At 42.7% G+C, this 17,630-nt stretch overlaps 1 protein-coding gene across 2 annotated transcripts in view; it reads left to right on the forward strand.

The window, feature by feature from the left end:
* TGFB2 (transforming growth factor beta 2) overlaps positions 1–17,630 on the forward strand; it is a 93,947-nt gene that overhangs the window by 4,155 nt on the left and 72,162 nt on the right. Inside the window, 1 exon segment of one of the 2 annotated variants that reach the window (NM_001082660.1) lies at positions 12,297–12,380. The exons of the other annotated variant lie outside the window; for it this stretch is intronic. Within the exon segment in view, the coding sequence (NP_001076129.1) occupies positions 12,297–12,380 (84 nt within the window). 2 annotated transcript variants of the gene reach the window in all.

Raw genomic sequence — 17,630 nt, forward strand, 5'->3', positions numbered from 1 at the left:
AAGAAGCAGATTGAAAGTGCAGCACTGACTTATATACCAACTTTCTCTCTTTAGGACTTAAATGTCAGAGTTTTAACTTGCCTGTCACTGAAGCAGATGCTGGGAGGGAGTGGGCCTGTCATTTCTTACGATGAATCCACAGAGGGTCATGAGCCCCAGAGATGAAGGCATGGGAGAGATCGCGGGTTCATTTTTTTACCACCAACTTGTTAGTGTTCAGGGAGTAACTTCAGCTCAAGTATTGCAAATATGCTCTAATTATACTCAATGAGCTATATATCATTACAGATTGCTGATAGCCCTTTGTGGGACATTTTATAAAGTTCAGACTAAATATTTTTAGCAATGTGCAGATTTAAAAGTAAAAATATAAGATATTATATATGCCCTCAGGCATATTTTGTCTTAAATATTATCCTTGGCCAAGTGTACTATATAAATACAGTAAATATGAATAGAACTGGCAAGGTGCCAAGCTCCTAGTATGAATTTTAGTCAAGAATGTATTTATGGGATATAAATAATACTGTGTCAACATTTAAAGAAGAAGCCTGATTAGTTTTGAATTTATTCATATTGATCTTTTCACATGCTGTTGGTTTAAGGCTCAAAGTGGAGTTATGCTAAGGTTTCCTGATAGCTTGTCCAGTGGGAATTAGTGGATTTTTAGTAGCTTGACAATCCATTAGAAATTCAAGATGCATCTAATCAAAACACACTGCAGAAAGCTTCAGAAATTTAGGAGCAATTCCGTTAAATACAGGAAGAATCCAAATAATTGACATACAATCTGAGGGGGCTTGGACATTCCAAAAAAAGCAAGAGACAGAAACTTTTATTTTCTTTTTCTCTTTTTCATTGTATGACAAATCAGGCAGATGTTATGGTTCTAACTACAGTGATTGCGTGTGCCCTCCCCCAAACATTTGACAATGTCTGGAGACATGCTTGGTTGTCAGACCTGGGGCTGGAGGGGTGTTACTGGCAGTTAGTGATAGCAGCCAGGCATATTTCTAACCAATCTGCAATGCACAGGACAACCACTCTGTCTTATACATCGAAGAATTATGCAGTTCAAAATGTCAATAATTCCCCTTATGGGAAGCCCTAGTAGACCTGGTATTTATTTGGAGTTACTGAATTCCACTAGTAGTTCCATTTTAAAAGTTATAAGAAAAATATTTTATAACAAAAGGATATTAAAATGAGAACATTAAATAGGAAGAGAATCAGACAGTGTTCTTAATTAAATAAATATAGATTAACCCATTTTGTATGGTACATACTTCATTATTGTGATCTTAAAGCACTTAAATTAGAGACATCAAAACTTCCCATTCATTTAGCCTAAGTAATGTTGTTACCTGTTGGTAGCTTCATTCAGCAGCAATATGACGTTAGTCAGAATGGAGAAAAAAACGAGGAGCTTTATTAGCTTTTCCTTTTGAGTAAAATATGCAGTTTGTGTTCATGAAGAGTAGAATTTCCAAACTAGACAACTGTAAAAGTGCATAATTAGTTGGTTTATTCTACCACATTGAATTAGATAAACAAATTTACAACCTGAAAAGTCACAATGGGGTTTCTTTTGTAATTGTTTCACATTAATGCTAAATATTTAATACCAAGCAATCTCCTTTTCTATTTCCCCCATAAATTTCCAAGTGAAATTGTGGAATCTGGTGTGAATACCAATGACACCATGGTGTTGAGGAATGTGACTTAGTATTCTATTCATGAATATGTTCTTTCTATATACAAATTGCAGTCTATTGGCCAATTGCCCAATGAAGGAAAATATTAACAGTTGCTGGAACATAGAAGTATTTTTGCTTTTTTTTTTTTTTTAACATTGTGTGTGTGTGTGTGTGTGTGTGTGTGTGTGTGTGTGTAGGAGAAAGAGAGTGAGAGCAATCCTTCCCCCACTCCCTTTTATTGCATCATTGCTTGAGCTACCTCTAGTGCCTAACTGTGGCTGCATTTGAGTTAGGCCACATTGCCCTCCTTCGTGATCTCCTCTTTTCTTTACTCTTCAAAGATTAGGGGGGAAAAAAAAAGCTTTAAAGCAATGCACTGGTAAAAACTGAAGCATTCAGATAGTTTCTGTTGCCAAGTGAGGCCAGCCTGCCTCATGCCTCTCCTGGGGAGACCTCACCAGACAGAGACCGGCGTTGTAAGGTTGCAGGGGCAGATGAAGCCCACTTGACCTCCCTGAAGTAAAGGGGGCGGCTTTGTGTCTCCATGGTGACCCCTGTGGTCTACTCTAGGGGCTGCCCTTTTAGAACTGTGACTTCTCCCTGGTGAGAAGACACTGATGTAAGCTAGTGACAGCACCTTTCACATAAAGATATGAAAGAATGACAGATGGCTTTTCCTAGAGGAAACTGAAATGTGAAAAAAAAGGGCTAGTGACTCACTGTTGAACCCACATCAAATCTGGGTTAAAACTGAGGAGGTCACTGACTCCTAGGCCTTCGCCCAGAGATTACAACACACTTCAGGCTACATTTTTAGAAGGTTCTGGATGATAGAGTGGAAGATCCTGGCTCTGGGAGGGGTGTACATCTCAGCACTGGGATGGATCGCTGGCCTGACTCCAGCATTCCCACCCCCTTTATAATTTCAGGAGTCACGTGAGCAACAAGCAAGAGATGGCATGGAAGACTTGTGGCCTTTTCCACTCTCTTGCTGTAGCATTTCTGGTACTGACGCAGTCCTGGAGAAAGGATTTGGATTTGCCAGATGTACTTGCTCTCCTTAGGCAGTCCTTCTGCTTAAGGATGTATTGAACTTTGCACAGTCTGAACGGCTTGATGAAATGTGGCTCTGGCCGAGATAAACAAATATTTCCATTGTCGTTTTGAAAGCATATGGTGTGCTTTTGTTTTTTAATACCCTTTAAACAAAGATAGTGTTTAACCTAGAAATTCAGGGTCCTTCAGGTATTTCATTTTAGATTTAATAACATGTTAGGGATTCTTTGATGACTTTGTTTAGACTGAAAGGTTTGCTTCCCTCTTTTGTTTAGAAGAAATTTGCATCATGCCCTAACCACAAGCTGCTTTTGGTTGTTGTTGTTTATTTTGTTTCTTTTCTAACCTCTGATAGCCAGAAGTGGGTGTTTAATTGCACTGTACTCTTGCCATCATCTTGGTTGCCTGGAAGCTAGGAAACGCTCCCTTGACCTCTTGTCCATGATCTCTGAATTGCCACTTTGTCCTCTGTGATGGAATATCTGCGGTGTGCAGTGGTCAGGTGCTTATGCACCTTGAACCTGTTTAATACTCTGTTGAGACTGTGGAAGACAGCATCCCCCTCACTTAACTAGGCCTCGGTTTCTTCTCTTAGAAAGGTAAAGAAAGGAACATCTGCTTCCTGGGGTCACACAGGCTTGACCCAGGCCTGTGAGAAGAAGCACCAGTGCAGGTGTGTCTGGCACTGCTCAGGGCAACTATTGTTTATTGAATCTCACACACAGTGGCATTAAGATGCACCATTATTCTGTGTGCCACTGAGAAAGAAATATCACTCCAGTTAACTCTGGCAGGCTGTTGAATATAAGACAGGCTGGATTTTAGCGAGATTTCACTAGCCTGAGGTGTCTCGGGACCTCCATCCCATTCTCCACTCTGTAAGTTGCACTCAGTGGGTCTATTTCCTTAAGATTGTTCCTTAGCATTTACCACTTAGGGGCTGAGGTGGGGTGAGGCTGGGAACAGAGTGTGGCAGGCCCTGAGAGTTTAGGCTTCTTGGGCTCAGCTTTCTTAGGTAATTTCCAAGACCTTGCAGAGTCTGACTACTCCTCCTTGTTCAGCCACAACTCTAACTAAATTCCTGCGTGACAGGTGTACTCCCACTATCACCCTCTTTGTCTTTACCCAAATGGGTCATTTATCTTCATGCTGCTGAGCCTTTATGCTGTTTCTTCCACTTGGAGCTCTACCTTTTAATGACTTAATTATTCTAGGTTTAGTATGTGAGTCCATTTCCTGTTGCCAATGACACAGTATCAAATACCAGCTAAATTATTAAAAAAAAAAAAAACAGGAGGTTCGTTTGAGCTCATGGTTCTGCTCCAAGGTCAAGGGACTATATCTGGTGATGGCTTTCTTGCTGGTTGAGTCCCCAATCAGTACAGGGTGTGTTACGTGGAGAGAGAGACAGGGAGCGCCTGTGAGTGCTGATCTCTCTCCTTCTTATCAGGCAACCAGCATTCAATCATAGAGACTCATCTGATGACTTTGTCTAATCCTAATCTCCCATCGGAGGCCTCACCTCTAAAAGACATAGTTGGATTAAGTTTCTACTCTCATAATACCTCACATTAAGGATTGCATTTCAACACAGATATTCAGAGGAGAATCATCTTCATATCATGCCACTTGGTGAGATGCTAGCTCCTTAAGAAGTCTTTGACTTTCCTGATCACATTGAATCAGTTCTTCCTGTGTACTCTCATGGTATTAATGTTTTTGTCTCTCGTCTACCTCTGCCTCTTTTACTATTGGCAATATCTAGCTGTGTTCTGAAGTGTCTTCTTCTTTGATTTGTAAACTTCCTTAGAAGAAGAAGCAAGTCTAACTTACCAATATTCTTTCAGAAGTAGTTAGCACAATGTATTTGCTCAATAGATGCTTGACCCATGAATGAGCATTCCCTTTAGAGAATAAGATTGAACCAGTGGAAGAACTATTTGTGAGTTATAGCATTTAGATCAGGAGATGTGAGGGAAATGAAACCTTACCCCTATTGTCAGGGAAAATTTACTGTTGTGTCCTATTACTCTGCCAGAGGAAGCACAGGGCTTCTCATAGTCATATATTTTCTGTTTCTGTTTTCCAGATAATAGGAAAATGATAGTGATCATGATGATGCTAAGTGTTACTCTGCACTTGCTATTTGCTAAGCATAATTTTGAATATTTTACATATAAATAATCATTCAATCCTCACAAATAGCCTTATGAAGTCAATGCTAATATTTTGCCTTTGACATCTGAGGATGTGCGTAGCACTCTTTTATCAGGGATGTCTTAATTGAAATAAGGCTTTTAGTCACCACAGATAATAAAGGCCCTCATGCATTCTTGCCCTCTTGAAAAATGAGGTGATGTATTTATGAGAGAATGATAACTCTGCTCTGCTATCAAGAATTACACTCACAAACTCTAAATATTTTCCCTAAAACAGGAAAACTACCTCTGAAGCCTTGTATGCACCCCTGGCTCTTTTTTGGTCTTTTTTTTTTTTTTTTTTGGCTTGTAACACATTCAGATTTTATCTCTCCATTTACCTGATACAAAAATTGGGATTCATCAAAGTCCCTGGTTTAATTTTAACTTAAACCATTTTCTTCACAAAAGTTTTAAGATATTTGATCAACAGGACTTTCCTCATGTCTCTCTCAGAGAACTAATTTATTTGGGAATGCAGGATGATGTCATACAGTGAGCATGGACTTTGGAGAGAGAAAGTCCCAATACGTAAAGGAAGGAGACTAAGTATTAAGGAATTGCACCAAAACAATCTCAGAGGCTGATAAGGAAGCGGTAGCATCAAAGACATGTTACTCCAGGCGTATGGCAATTGTTAAAAAGTGGTTGGTTCTGTTTTGGTTAGCAACTTGGCTCTCATAGTGCAAGTCATTAAAACTGTCTCATTGACATTTAAGTTGCTTTCTGATGAACTGTGTTCTTGGCTCTGCCATTATTGGCTTTGTGGCTGGGGTTGAAACCTCTCCATTTCATCCAGCCTCAGTTTCCTCACTTGTCAGAATGAAGAAAATAACACCTGCTTCTCAGGGTTGTGAAGAATTGCTGATGGTGTGTGTGAGGAAGCACCTAGTGCAGCTGCTGCTGGCTCTTAGAGGTGTGGTTCCAATCCTTTTCACAGGTGTCCTGAGCTTCATCCCCTCCCCTGGTGAGAGTTTGTGGAGGAAGAATCCAGGGCATTTGGGGTTAAGACTGAACCAGGTCAGGCAGCAGTGGTTAGACTTGAGTAGACTTCATGTCACCTGCAGAAACAAGCAGTAGCCACAGAACTCTCTTCGCTGTCAGTTGATTCATATAATAATAATAATAAGAAGAAGAAGAAGAAGAAGAAGCCAGGCCGTAGCAATGGAAAGAGGGAGTAAGCATCTCAGAGAGGGTGCCAGATAAGAGAAAAGAGGGGCTGGTAAGGAATCTTCACAAAGGATCTGAGGAGGAGGCATGCAACTTGGGTGGTGGCGCTCGAGAGCAGCCACCAAAGGCCTTGGGAAGTTGACTGTGGAGGATGTTTTCTCAGTGAGCACCCTGGCTTTCCTAGGGCAACCCAGGAAGTCTGCTTCACTAGTGGAAAGACATTTTGCTGTCCGAGAGGCATTCAGTGCATTGGATTTAGTGCCTGTCTGAAGGAGGGAAAGCCTCAGGGTGCTAAGAAAACCATCCTCTGTGGACTGGGGCCATCCCCTCATTCTCGCAAATGAGCACTTGGATCTGTTATGGCTGATAGGTCAAAAATGTTGGCCTTCGATGTTTCCTTAGCTGCAGTGACTTGAGGAACTTAGGCAGATGGACAATGCTTTCTGAGTGTTGCGAAGCCCTGACTTCTGAAAATAGTTTGAAAGCATTCCCAGCCCTTCTGAGGCAGCTGCTTTCTCTCACACCAGCATGTTCCACACATCTCTGCTCACGGGGGGAGTGTCCCAGACACCTCCTTGTCGGTAATTAGGAAGCAGGTCTTCCCTGAAGAACAGAGCCTCTGTTTCTGAAAAAAAGTCACGGAGCAGCGATTTGAGAATAAGACTGCTCTTCTGGAGTTGTCGTTTGTTTCAGGAAATATTGGAGCATCTTTCCGGTCTCATGAAAGAGAAAGAAAAATGTTCTGACTTAGACTTTGGCGCTGTTCATTTGGCTTTCCCTATCGGACCCACACCACTCTGACAAATACCACATCTGTCTCGACAAGCTAGTTCACAAATAACTATTCATTCATAACTTTAGGCTGTTGTAAGAATCCTGATTTGTTACTTCATCTTGTGAACAAGAATGCAAAGTTTAATTTAGAGGACACTGAAGTGAGCACAAATCTTTGCGAATCTCTATCTGACAGATTATTCTGTACTTTTTTGGTGGATTTTAGGAGCACTAAAATATTTCTTGTTGCCAAAGCTATTTTCTGAGAAATATAGTTTCAGTTTTAAGTTTTGGGTTCACTTCAGTGTTGCTAATTTCTGTGTTTCTTAGACCAAGTTTATCAGGGATTGTTCTATCTGCACCAGATGTTTCAGAAACTTGGTCATGTCTTCCATTTGGGGATTTCTTTTTTTATATAGTCACTTGTTTTTCTACCCATTGGTCTAATCCTATACTCACTTCTACTCTGACAGATTCATGGCAATGCTACTGAAATTGTTTCTACTTGCTCTATAATGAACTCCTTCAATTAAGCTGCTGACTCAGAAAGTCAAAAAAAAAAAAAAAAGGTAGTTGACTTATTCTACTTTTGGAGAAGGAAGCAAACCAATCACAGACTGAGGATATGTCTTTGTAGAGGATGGCTGATTGAGTGAAGGAACTGCCCCTTCAGAAATCTCTCTGGATTTTTTTAAATTAATTAATTAATTAATTTGAAAGGCAGAGTTACAGAGAGGCAAAGGGAGAGGCACAGAGAGAAGTCTTCCATCCGCTGGTTCACTCCTCAATTGGCCAATACGGCTGGAGCTGTGCCGATCAGAAGCCAGGAGCCAGGAGATTCTTCCCAGTCTCCCACGTGGGTGCAAGGTCCCAAGAACTTGGACCATCTTCTACTGCTTTCCCAGGCCATAGCAGAGAGCTGGATTGGAAGAGGAGCAACTGGGACTCGAACCGGTGTCCCTATGGGATCCCAGCACTGCAGGCAGCAACCTTACCCACTACACCATAGCACTGGCCCCTCTCTGGATTTTCTGTTGCAAATGTTCCCATCCCCAGGCTCATGCCTTGCCATTTTGGTATCTGGAGGTGAACGTGAGAGAGACAAAGGAAGACGGCTCGAGAGCACAGGAAGTAACTGGTTAGAACCAAAGCTGAATGACAGCCACCACCTGTGATTCTGAAGCAGTGAAGACCCACCTTTGGATGTGTCTGTTAAACTCCTGCATCTGTCTTCACACTATTTTATATCTGACACATCTTGAGGCATATTTTAAAAATCATGTTGATTTGAGCAGTTTAGTTCCTCACTTGTGCCTTTTCATAGTAGGCTGTTAAGTGTGTTAATTAAAGTCATCACTCAGATCTGTGAACTAAGTCCTGAACTGCCACTGTTTCCCCTACTGAACTTGTGCTTTTCTTTCTCTGTAGAATGAGGTGATTGGTGCTTGTTTTTCTTGGAGAGAGATGTATTTCAGATGAGTTCAACTGTCAGAAAAGATCACCATCAATAACAAAGCTGTGTGTGTAGAAAAATGTCTAACTTTATTAATTCTTTGTCATAAGTACTCAGATTCTAGAAGGAAGGTCTTGAGCCAGGCTGATCCCAAATCATTATACATTTGGATCAATTTTCCCTTTCTCAGTAACATTTGCTAGGAATTCTCTAAGAAGAGTAAGAATATATTATAGTGTACTATTGGAGGAAGTGATAGTATTCGCAGAATTGCTGTACTTGCAATAGAATAATAGATGTTTGTGTGGAGGAGATGGGGAAATTGGGACTGCAGCTATTTTAACATGGAATTTATTGAGCATTTCTATTAACACTTAATTCTGCTTAAGATATCGTTGCAGCAACAAAAGCATTTTCTGTACTTTTAGAGACTTTTGCACTACATAAACCACTACCTACTCTGAGCACATAATCCTTATGAGGGAAAAATTTCCTTGATCCTCCTGCTTGGATTATACCGAGGGCAAATGAGGTTATATAAAAGGCTTTCCTAACCTGTAAGTCACAAAGACCTGTACCAATGGTTCTCAAATGTTACCATGCAAACGCATTGCCTCTAAATTCTCAGTGCAGAGTCCTAGACATTGTTTCCCACCGCCATTTAGATTATTGTTCAGTATTTAAAGGTGCGTTCCAGAAGTCTGCATCTTGACAAGAAGTCCAGGTGATTCTCAAGTCAGTAGTTCATAAATAAAATACACTCTTAAAACACTATATTTTTGTTTTGCTGCTTTATTCGTTAGCTTTGCCATCCCAGGCAAACATGGACCTCAGTTTTTTTTATAGTTACAAAGTTGTAAATAGTTTTATAGTTTAAAAGTCGTAAAGTTTTAATCCTTGGACTGTTTCTATTCATAAATTTTGTGGCCCATAGTCCCCTATTATCAATTCATAAGTGCTGAAGTTCTTCTAAAATGTGTTGTCTCTAAGACTAAATATTTCAGGTTTTCAACATGTTTCATATTTCACAAAGCATTTTCAAATACCTTCAAAGCCTCATCGGTCTAAAATATAGTAAATACAAGGTGGGTGCTTGGTGTAGCTGTTAGGATGCTGCTTGGGACTCTTGCATTCAGAGTACTGGCTCAGCTCCCAATTCCAGCTTCCTGCTAATGTGGACCCTGGGAGGCAGCAGTGATGGCTCAAGTGGTTGGGTTCCAGCAACCCATGCGGGAGACCTGGAATGAGTTCTTGGCTCCTGCCTTGTGCCTGGCTCAGCCTCCGCAGTTCTAGGTATCTAGGGAGTGAACTAGTGGATAGGAGTTCTGTCTGTTTGCCTGTCTTTCCCTCAGTCTCTCTACCACTCAAATAAATAAATAAATTTCCCAATTTGAAAACAAAATTGTATCTACAAATCACAGTGTCACTTTTAATTCCTAAAAATTATTGAAATTTGATTATTTCAAACTAGTGACTGCTTTCTGTGACCTGAATAATCATTTTCAGCATCTTTGTATCTCTAGCCAATTCATAGACCTAACCTCTAAGGCATTGATCACTTCCAGAGTTCCCTGTCCTTTTGCCCTTAAAAAAAAAAAAAAAAAAAAAGGAATTGGCCAGTGCCGCGGCTCACTAGGCTAATCCTCCACCTTGCGGCACACCAGGTTCTAGTCCCGGTCGGGGCACCGGATTCTTTCTGTCCCGGTTGCCCCTCTTCCAGGCCAGCTCTCTGCTGTGGCCAGGGAGTGCAGTGGAGGATAGCCCAAGTCCTTGGGCCCTGCACCCCATGGGAGACCAAGATGAGTACCTGGCTCCTGCCATCAGATCAGCGCGGTGCGCCGGCCGCAGCGTGCCGGCCATGGTGGCCATTGGAGGGTGAACCAACGGCAAAGGAAGACCTTTCTCTCTGTCTCTCTCTCTCACTGTCCACTCTGCCTGTCAAAAAAAAAAAAAAAAAAAAAAAGGAATAAAGAAAGAAAGACAAGGGAAGACTTTAGTACTGCACTTGTGTTGCAGAGTGAAGTAAAACAAAGGTACATACTTGAGACTGCTTGCTGGAAGTTGCAAGTCACAATAGGTACTGTGCCTTGTTCCCACGGGGACTTCCTGTGCTCTAAGGGACCTTGGGCCGGGATCTGAATTCAGTGACTAGAATCTTCCCGCTTTTGTGCCACCACATACACTGGCCTCAAGAAGGTGCTGTTACCCAGGAAAAGGATTTAAATCCCCCCAAGAAATGCACAGGGCCATAGAAGACAAAGTGCTGCTAATTCAGCAACCTGCTCTGCATATTGTGCCCAGCTCTAGTTCTATTCTTGAGATTTTTATTTAAGATCATGCTGAGCATCTCTTTTAAAGGTCAGATGTGAATGAGGAAACTTTGTTTGACTTACTAATCTTGTGACAAGCAGTTTATACCCAGTGTAGCTTCCGGGCTTTGCTGACTGGTTATTTCTAGGGAATTTTCTCCCTGTAAGGCTGTGGAGGAGGCTCTAAAAATAAACAGCATGGTTACTTCTTGGTGGGGTGGGAGCACATGTGAGCAGATGTCAGCTGGAAGCAGCATATGGGGGCAATGTGACAGCAGCGTGTGCTGGTGGAGTTCAGGTTGGGCCTTCGCCGTCTGCGCCACGCTGGCCACTAGTGTTCTCACTAGCAGGGGTGATGCACACATGTGAAAACCTGGCACTGCCATCTCTTTAGGGGGCCCATGGATGGGGACGATAAGTTATGGTGCAGGGCAATTTTTAAATTGAGTCCCCAGAAGAGACACAAATCAGGCCAAAAAATGGAGAGAGGAGTCCACAAGGCCTTTGTCTTTTCTCAAGTTTTCGTACCAGGTCTGAGTGGCTGCCGGTCTCCTTCTAGAAGCCAGCATGCTCTATTTGGGTAGAAGGTATGTGGATTCTAGGTCTGAGGAGGGAGCTGGGGAAGCATTATATTCATGCCAGGCATAGAAGGCAGCTGGGGCTCCTTTCATCACCTAAGTTAGATAACAGGGTGACTAGATTCCACAATCACCTTTGATTTGTTGCTCTTTTCAACCTAGCATCTCATTTTAGTTTTGTCAAAACATCAGGAGTAGCATTTTGTCTGACTCATGGACACAGAGGCTCGGGTGAATTCATGGGCTTGTCTGAAGATCACAGGAAATGAAGGCTAAAGCAGGAGTTTCAATCCACATCTTCTCATGCAAAAATCTCGTATTTATTGACTTCCACTACCGAAAGGAAAGCCTTTGAAAAATGCTCAGAAATATTTCCTCTTCAATTTGAGGGTGTGTGTGTGTGTGTGTGTGTGTTCTTTTCTAAAAATATGGTGGGTACTATGTAACTGTTGGTTGTTACTCTAAAGTGAAGTTCAAAATCCCAGATGTAATAGCCATCATGGAAGATGTATTTAATGCATGTCAAAGAGCCCTAACTTTTTCAGTTGTAACTAAACAGCCAATATATACTTGTGTTTTTGACTCATTTGAGAGTTCTCATATTGTGAGCTATAAATGATGACAGGTGGTTTTAACAACACCAAAATCTATGCCAGTCAAATGAAAAACACAATTTTATTCTTAATAGGTAGACTGTCTTTTGTCAAAAGGAGGTTATGGTCTTTCTTATTCATCCTTAATATAATTCAGGGTATTTATTTTTACTGCTGCATGTGCAAACTGTACCTTGTTATTTCAATGCTAGAGCATTGTTAAAAGGAAAGTGGAAGCCAGGATTCTGCTGATGAAAAGAAACCAGGAGATCTGGGAGTAGAATCCAAAATATGCCACAGAGTCTCAGTGCCTAATCCCCTGCCCCTTGGGTAGCAGGGGCCCCACATATCCGAGGGAATGATAAGAACACTCAGTGAGTCCCCTCCTCTACTTTAATCTTTGTATAGTTCTGTGTCAGGCATCTCTTCAGTAAAATAGCTAATGACTGTGCTTTTTAAAACTCCTAGCTGTCTGCCCAGTTGTTACAACACCCTCTGGCTCAGTGGGCAGCTTGTGCGCCAGACAGTCCCAGGTGCTCTGTGGGTACCTTGGTGAGTACACTTGTCTGCTTTCTTCCTCGTTTGCTGTAGTGATTTCAAGTCCATAGTTTGCCGTAGTGATATCATATCCGCCTTTAGATTCTGTCTCCTGTGGGGAACTTGTCAGAGGCAAAGCAAGATTCTGAAATGCAGCCTTGTGGTGGAGAAGTCACGAAGGTGCCTGGAATGTTCTGGAGGGAGTTTACATGGGGAAAAAGACCCTGATGAGCAGTAATACAATGGCTTGATTGTGGGGGTGAAAGAATGGCTTGTGGGGATGAGACACATGTTCCAGGAGTCACAGATTGGTTTGTTTCCTGATCACCTGACCTCCATGGAGGCCACTCTGCAGGGTTGAGCAGGAAGGCCCGAATGTCAAGGGAGTGCCCTTATTTTATATCTTATTTACAGCTATATTCTTACTCCTGACATAGAGTAGTTGCCCAATAAATGTGCCTTGTGCTAAACCAAAGTCAAGGAAGGTTTTCTCTCCCATAGGAGAGTTACACTGTTATCATTATTATTGACATGCCCAGGTTGTATGAGAAGATGAATTGTCATGGGTCAGGGCCTCAACTGGCTGCACCTGGGGATCTTGCTGTTGGCTCAGAACACTTAGAACTGACCAGCAGACTATGTGCAAGCTCCTGAGATCAGTGCCACAGGTTGGGTAGAGGGACACTGGAACATCATTAAATTCAGCCAGAACTTTAAAAAAAAATTATTTATCTTATTTGAAAGGCAGAGAGAGGGAGAGAGAGAGAGAGAGAGAATGCACACTTCTATCTGGTGGTTCACTCTCCAAATGCCCACAACAGCTAAGGTTAGGCCAGGTCACAGCTAGGAACCCAGAACTCCATCCTGGTCTCCCACATGAGTACTGGAACTATCACCCACTGCTCCCTAGGTTATATGTTAGCAGGGAGCTGGGTCTGAAGTAGAGGTGGCACTTGAATCCCAGTGCTCTGATATGGGATGCGAACATCCCAAGAAGCAGTGAAAAGGCTGTACCACAATGCCCACCCCTAGCCAGCATTTATCAAATGCCTGTGGTATGCTTGGCAGTGAGTCCACACCAAACAACAGGACGTGGGCAACCCTGACGCTGAAGGGTCTTGGTGCTAAGATGTCTTGGAGCCTCTCAGGCCGAAGGGGAACAGACTCGCAGGCCTGGTGCTGTGTCACTGCAGTTCTTAGGCCTTCAGAATTTTGAGCCTAAATGTGTGTGGCAGTCCTGACGAGGGACAAAGACAATGTTCTCAATTCACTGCAAGAAGTCTGGTCTGTTGGCTATCCTATTCTGCACCTTACCAGGCCTAACCTTACTTCTTAGGCATCAGTATAGTTTATTTGCAGTGGCCTAACCTGGGGTTTCTTCAAACACAACAAAACAAAAATTCAGATTCTATTGAGAGTATGCATGCATTTTAGCACAGAAAGCTTCTGGGTGATTTAGACACTACCATGTGCCTAAAAAGACTGCAAGATTTATTCCATGCTTTGAAAGTTCCCTTTTGTGAGACAGATTCTATTCTGTTTTCAAGCTCCAGTTTTTTCTGTTTGTTTGTTTATTTCATTCTCTAAACCGAAGAGTTAAATGTGAGTACACCCTCCCCACTGCCTGGCTAACTGGCTTTTTGGAAAGCAAAAGGGATGGGAATGAGAGAAGGAAAACAAGTACTGAATGCTCCTCATGGCCCAGGTACTTACAACACATCATCCTCATCCTCCCCGCATTGGCTGGGCAGGGATGGCCAGCTGACAGCCCCCCCTTTCTCAGGAAATTGTGGTTTGGAGAGGTCAGTACCTTGTCCTTGGTCACAAAGCTAACTCATCGCCGAGCCAAGGTCTGAGTTCAGGTCTGGCCTGGCTGCTCTCACCATACCCCAAAGGCCCCAGACTCATCCTCCCTGCCTTTTGCTTTCCCTTTAGAGTGCTGTCCCCTGAGTTTGATAACATTCTTCCCTGCTGTTTTGGATTCATTTCCTTTTCATCTTGCTCTCCGATAGTGTAAACAAGTTGAGAAGCCTACCCTGGTTCTTTGGGTGGCTTTTCTTCTCAGACACTCCTTCTCACTTGGGGTTATTTTCGGTCACTTAATTGCTGCAAGCTTCCCTTTTCCTTTGGTGAAAAAAAAAAAGAAAAGAAAAAAGAAAAAAGAAAAAGAAACACTGGAAACTCACTCTGCTCCTGAGCGAGTCTGGGAAAGTCAGGAGTACCTCGGGGTTGGGGAAGTGGAGATGGGCATCTGTTTGCTGTGGATTCCCCTGCGGTGGGAAGTTCTTCCACCTCCCCCTGCCCACAGGCCCTGGAGGAGAGCCCCGCAGACCCCTCAGGCCTACCGTGCAAGGCTGCTGAGCACTGGGGCTCTGCATTTTTTTTTTCCTTGTCTCTGTTCTTAGAAATAGTAATTGAGTAAAAATGTAAGTGAGCAGATGCCAAGGGGCAGGCATCCAGGGTCAGCGTGGATTTCTCCATGCCGAGTGTGATTCTGAACACTCGTTAAGTGGAGTCGGCCTGTGCCAAGCAGCTCACAGGCCATCCCTGTCACCTTGCGTGAACCGCCTCTCCCTTCCAAGGAGATGCTGGGAGTGGCTGGAGGCAGCACGGGGCCTGTGGCGCCCCTTGCTGCCCTCATTCCCCAACCTGGTTGCTGTTGATAGCTACATGCTCTGACTGTAATGATGACACTGGCAGCTCTGATGCTGTGAGAGCTTTAAATAAGATTCCCAGTAGGCTGTGATAGGCCATGCTCCTCACAGGCCTTGTGGCTGCATGCCTTTCCCTTTTAAAATCCACTGTCCCCAGTAAGATGGGTTAAGACCTGCCTAACGATTTTCCTAATAAGACTTAAAAATCCAGAGGTCAAGTAATAGAAGAAATCTTTCTGTAATGGATGGATTTACAGTCATGCAGTAGAATTCAAATTCTTTTTAAGGATTTACTGAGTAAGAGGTATTTAAATAGCCTTATTAAGATTTAAAGCTGATGTTTCTCAAAGCATGGCCCAATGTTTGTATCTCTGTTGGCTTCTTAAAAAAACAGATTCTGGAGTGGGTGTTTGGTCTAATGGTTAAGATGCTCGTATCCCATGTTGGAGTGCCTGAACTCCACTTCCAGCTCTGGTTCCCAATTCCAGCTTCCAGTTAATGCAGACATTGGGAGGCAGCAGGGTGGCTCAAAATGTTGGGTCCCTGTCACCCACTTGGGAGCCTCAGGTTGAGTTCTCATCTCCCAGCTTTGGCCTGACCTACGTTGGCCATTGTGGGCATTTGAGAAGTGAACCAATGGATGGGAGTGGTCTCTGTCTCCTTCTCTCTCTCTTTCCCCCAACCCCCACCCCATCTCTCTCTCTCTCTCTCTCTCTCTCTCTCTGTATGTTTGTGTGGATCTGCCTTACCAAAAAACAAACAAAAAATCAGATTCCCTGGCCCTCTCAGACCTTCCAAGTCAGATCTGCTGAAGTAGGCGGGTGAAGGAGTCTGCACATTTGAAACAGGCACTCCAGGTACTTCTGACCTCAGATTGCAGCTGCTCACTGCAGTGGGTGCTCTGATTATATAGCTCTGTTTGCTCACACACATCCCACAGGGAAAGATCCAGATGCAGCAGAGCCTCTGTTTAATCAGCTGGTCTTCCAAGTGCAGGACTCTGAATCCACAGCCCTGGCTGAGTTTTCACTATGTGTGCCTTCCATTTTCCCAAGTGCATACAAACAGCAAGCCAGACTCATTGTTAATAGCATCACACATACCTCCTGCTCGTTGTTCTGCACTGCACTGAGGAGGACAATGAGTGTGCAAGAAAGTAAGTTTTCATGTGAGGTGAGCATGCCCAGTTTGTAAGTTATGCTAGGGAGTAGATTCTTTCACTCAAGTGCCTTCAACTGGGCATGGGTAGAGTAGGAAGGAGCTTTTCAAAGCTAATGTTTAATGGATAATTGACATATAGAATGTCAATAGAATATAAGTCAATGTATAATCCTTGAAGGTACTATTCAGTCAAAGCACTGCCAACCTCTTCCTGGCCTGACTCCCATCCGGAGACATTCCATGGGGTAAGAATCTAGCCAACAGTGGAATGTAAACTCTACTATCTTAGCCAAACTCAGCTTTGGGTAACTGCAGTCTTCTGTTTCCAAATGGTGTGTTTCTCAAGCGAAGGTATTAAAGCAGGTGCAAATCTAGCCAAGCTACTGCAAAGTAGGATTAATGATAAATTATTAATGGTATTTTATTTGTACAATCCTCTGCTCCTGGTATTTTGAAAGTATTTTTGAACCAATCAGGATTTTTAATTCAGCCATGTGGTATGAATACTCCATAACTAGTATAGTTTTTTGGCTATTTAGATAAAAGTCTCATTCTCCTATATGATCTGCATCACTAAGCAGCCCACATAGCTATTGAAGTTTGGGAAAAATGACTGGTAACATTAATTTTTCTTCCCAAGAAAGCTTCATTTAAAAGTCTCTGTGTTAACTACAAATATAGATAAATTTTCAAATAAATGTCAAGTGCAAGCAGACTTTTGGAAGACCAAGGTAAAGAGAGGCCATTCTTATGAAATACTAGTTCACTGAAGAGTATTTATTCAGTGTCTGCTTCTATCAAGGACCAGTCTAGCCACTAGTGATGCCATCAGTGAATAAAAAAGCAAAAATCCTTGCCTGTGGGAAGCTTATATTCTGGTGGGGGAAGATAGGCAATTATTAAGAGAGATTAAATAATTATTAAGAAAGATTAAATAAAAGTGCTAGAATTTAATAAATGTTACAGGTGGTACAAACAAAGCAAGTTTACAGGGATGGAGAAGTGGGTTGAGATCTTCCCCTAGATCATTCCCCAAATGTCTGCAATGGCCAGCGCTGGGCTAGGGCCAAAGCTGGGAGCCAGAAACTCAATCCAGGTCTTCCACATGGGTGGCCCGAACCCAACTGCTTGAGACATTGCTGCTACCTCCTGAGGTCTGTATCGGTAATAAGCAGGAACTGGGGACCAAAACTGAGTATCAAACCCAGGCACTCTGATGAGGGACATAGGTGTCTATTAAGCTAAATGTCCACCCCATGAGTTGCAATTTAAATTAAATGGTGCATTGAAGGTTTCATTAAGAAGGTGATGTTTAGGCAAAGATCTGAAGGAGGTCAGAGAACTATCTCAGGCTCTCTGAGAAAGAACATTTCCAGCTCAGGGGCCAGCTAGTGCTGTTTCTGGCATGTTTAAATATTATCAAAAGTGTCCTAGGAGATAAGATTAGAGA

Source organism: Oryctolagus cuniculus, chromosome 13 (assembly GCF_051225735.1).
Source record: "Oryctolagus cuniculus isolate XC-2025 breed Fujian yellow rabbit chromosome 13, ASM5122573v1, whole genome shotgun sequence".
In the NCBI taxonomy this organism is placed as follows: domain Eukaryota; kingdom Metazoa; phylum Chordata; class Mammalia; order Lagomorpha; family Leporidae; genus Oryctolagus; species Oryctolagus cuniculus.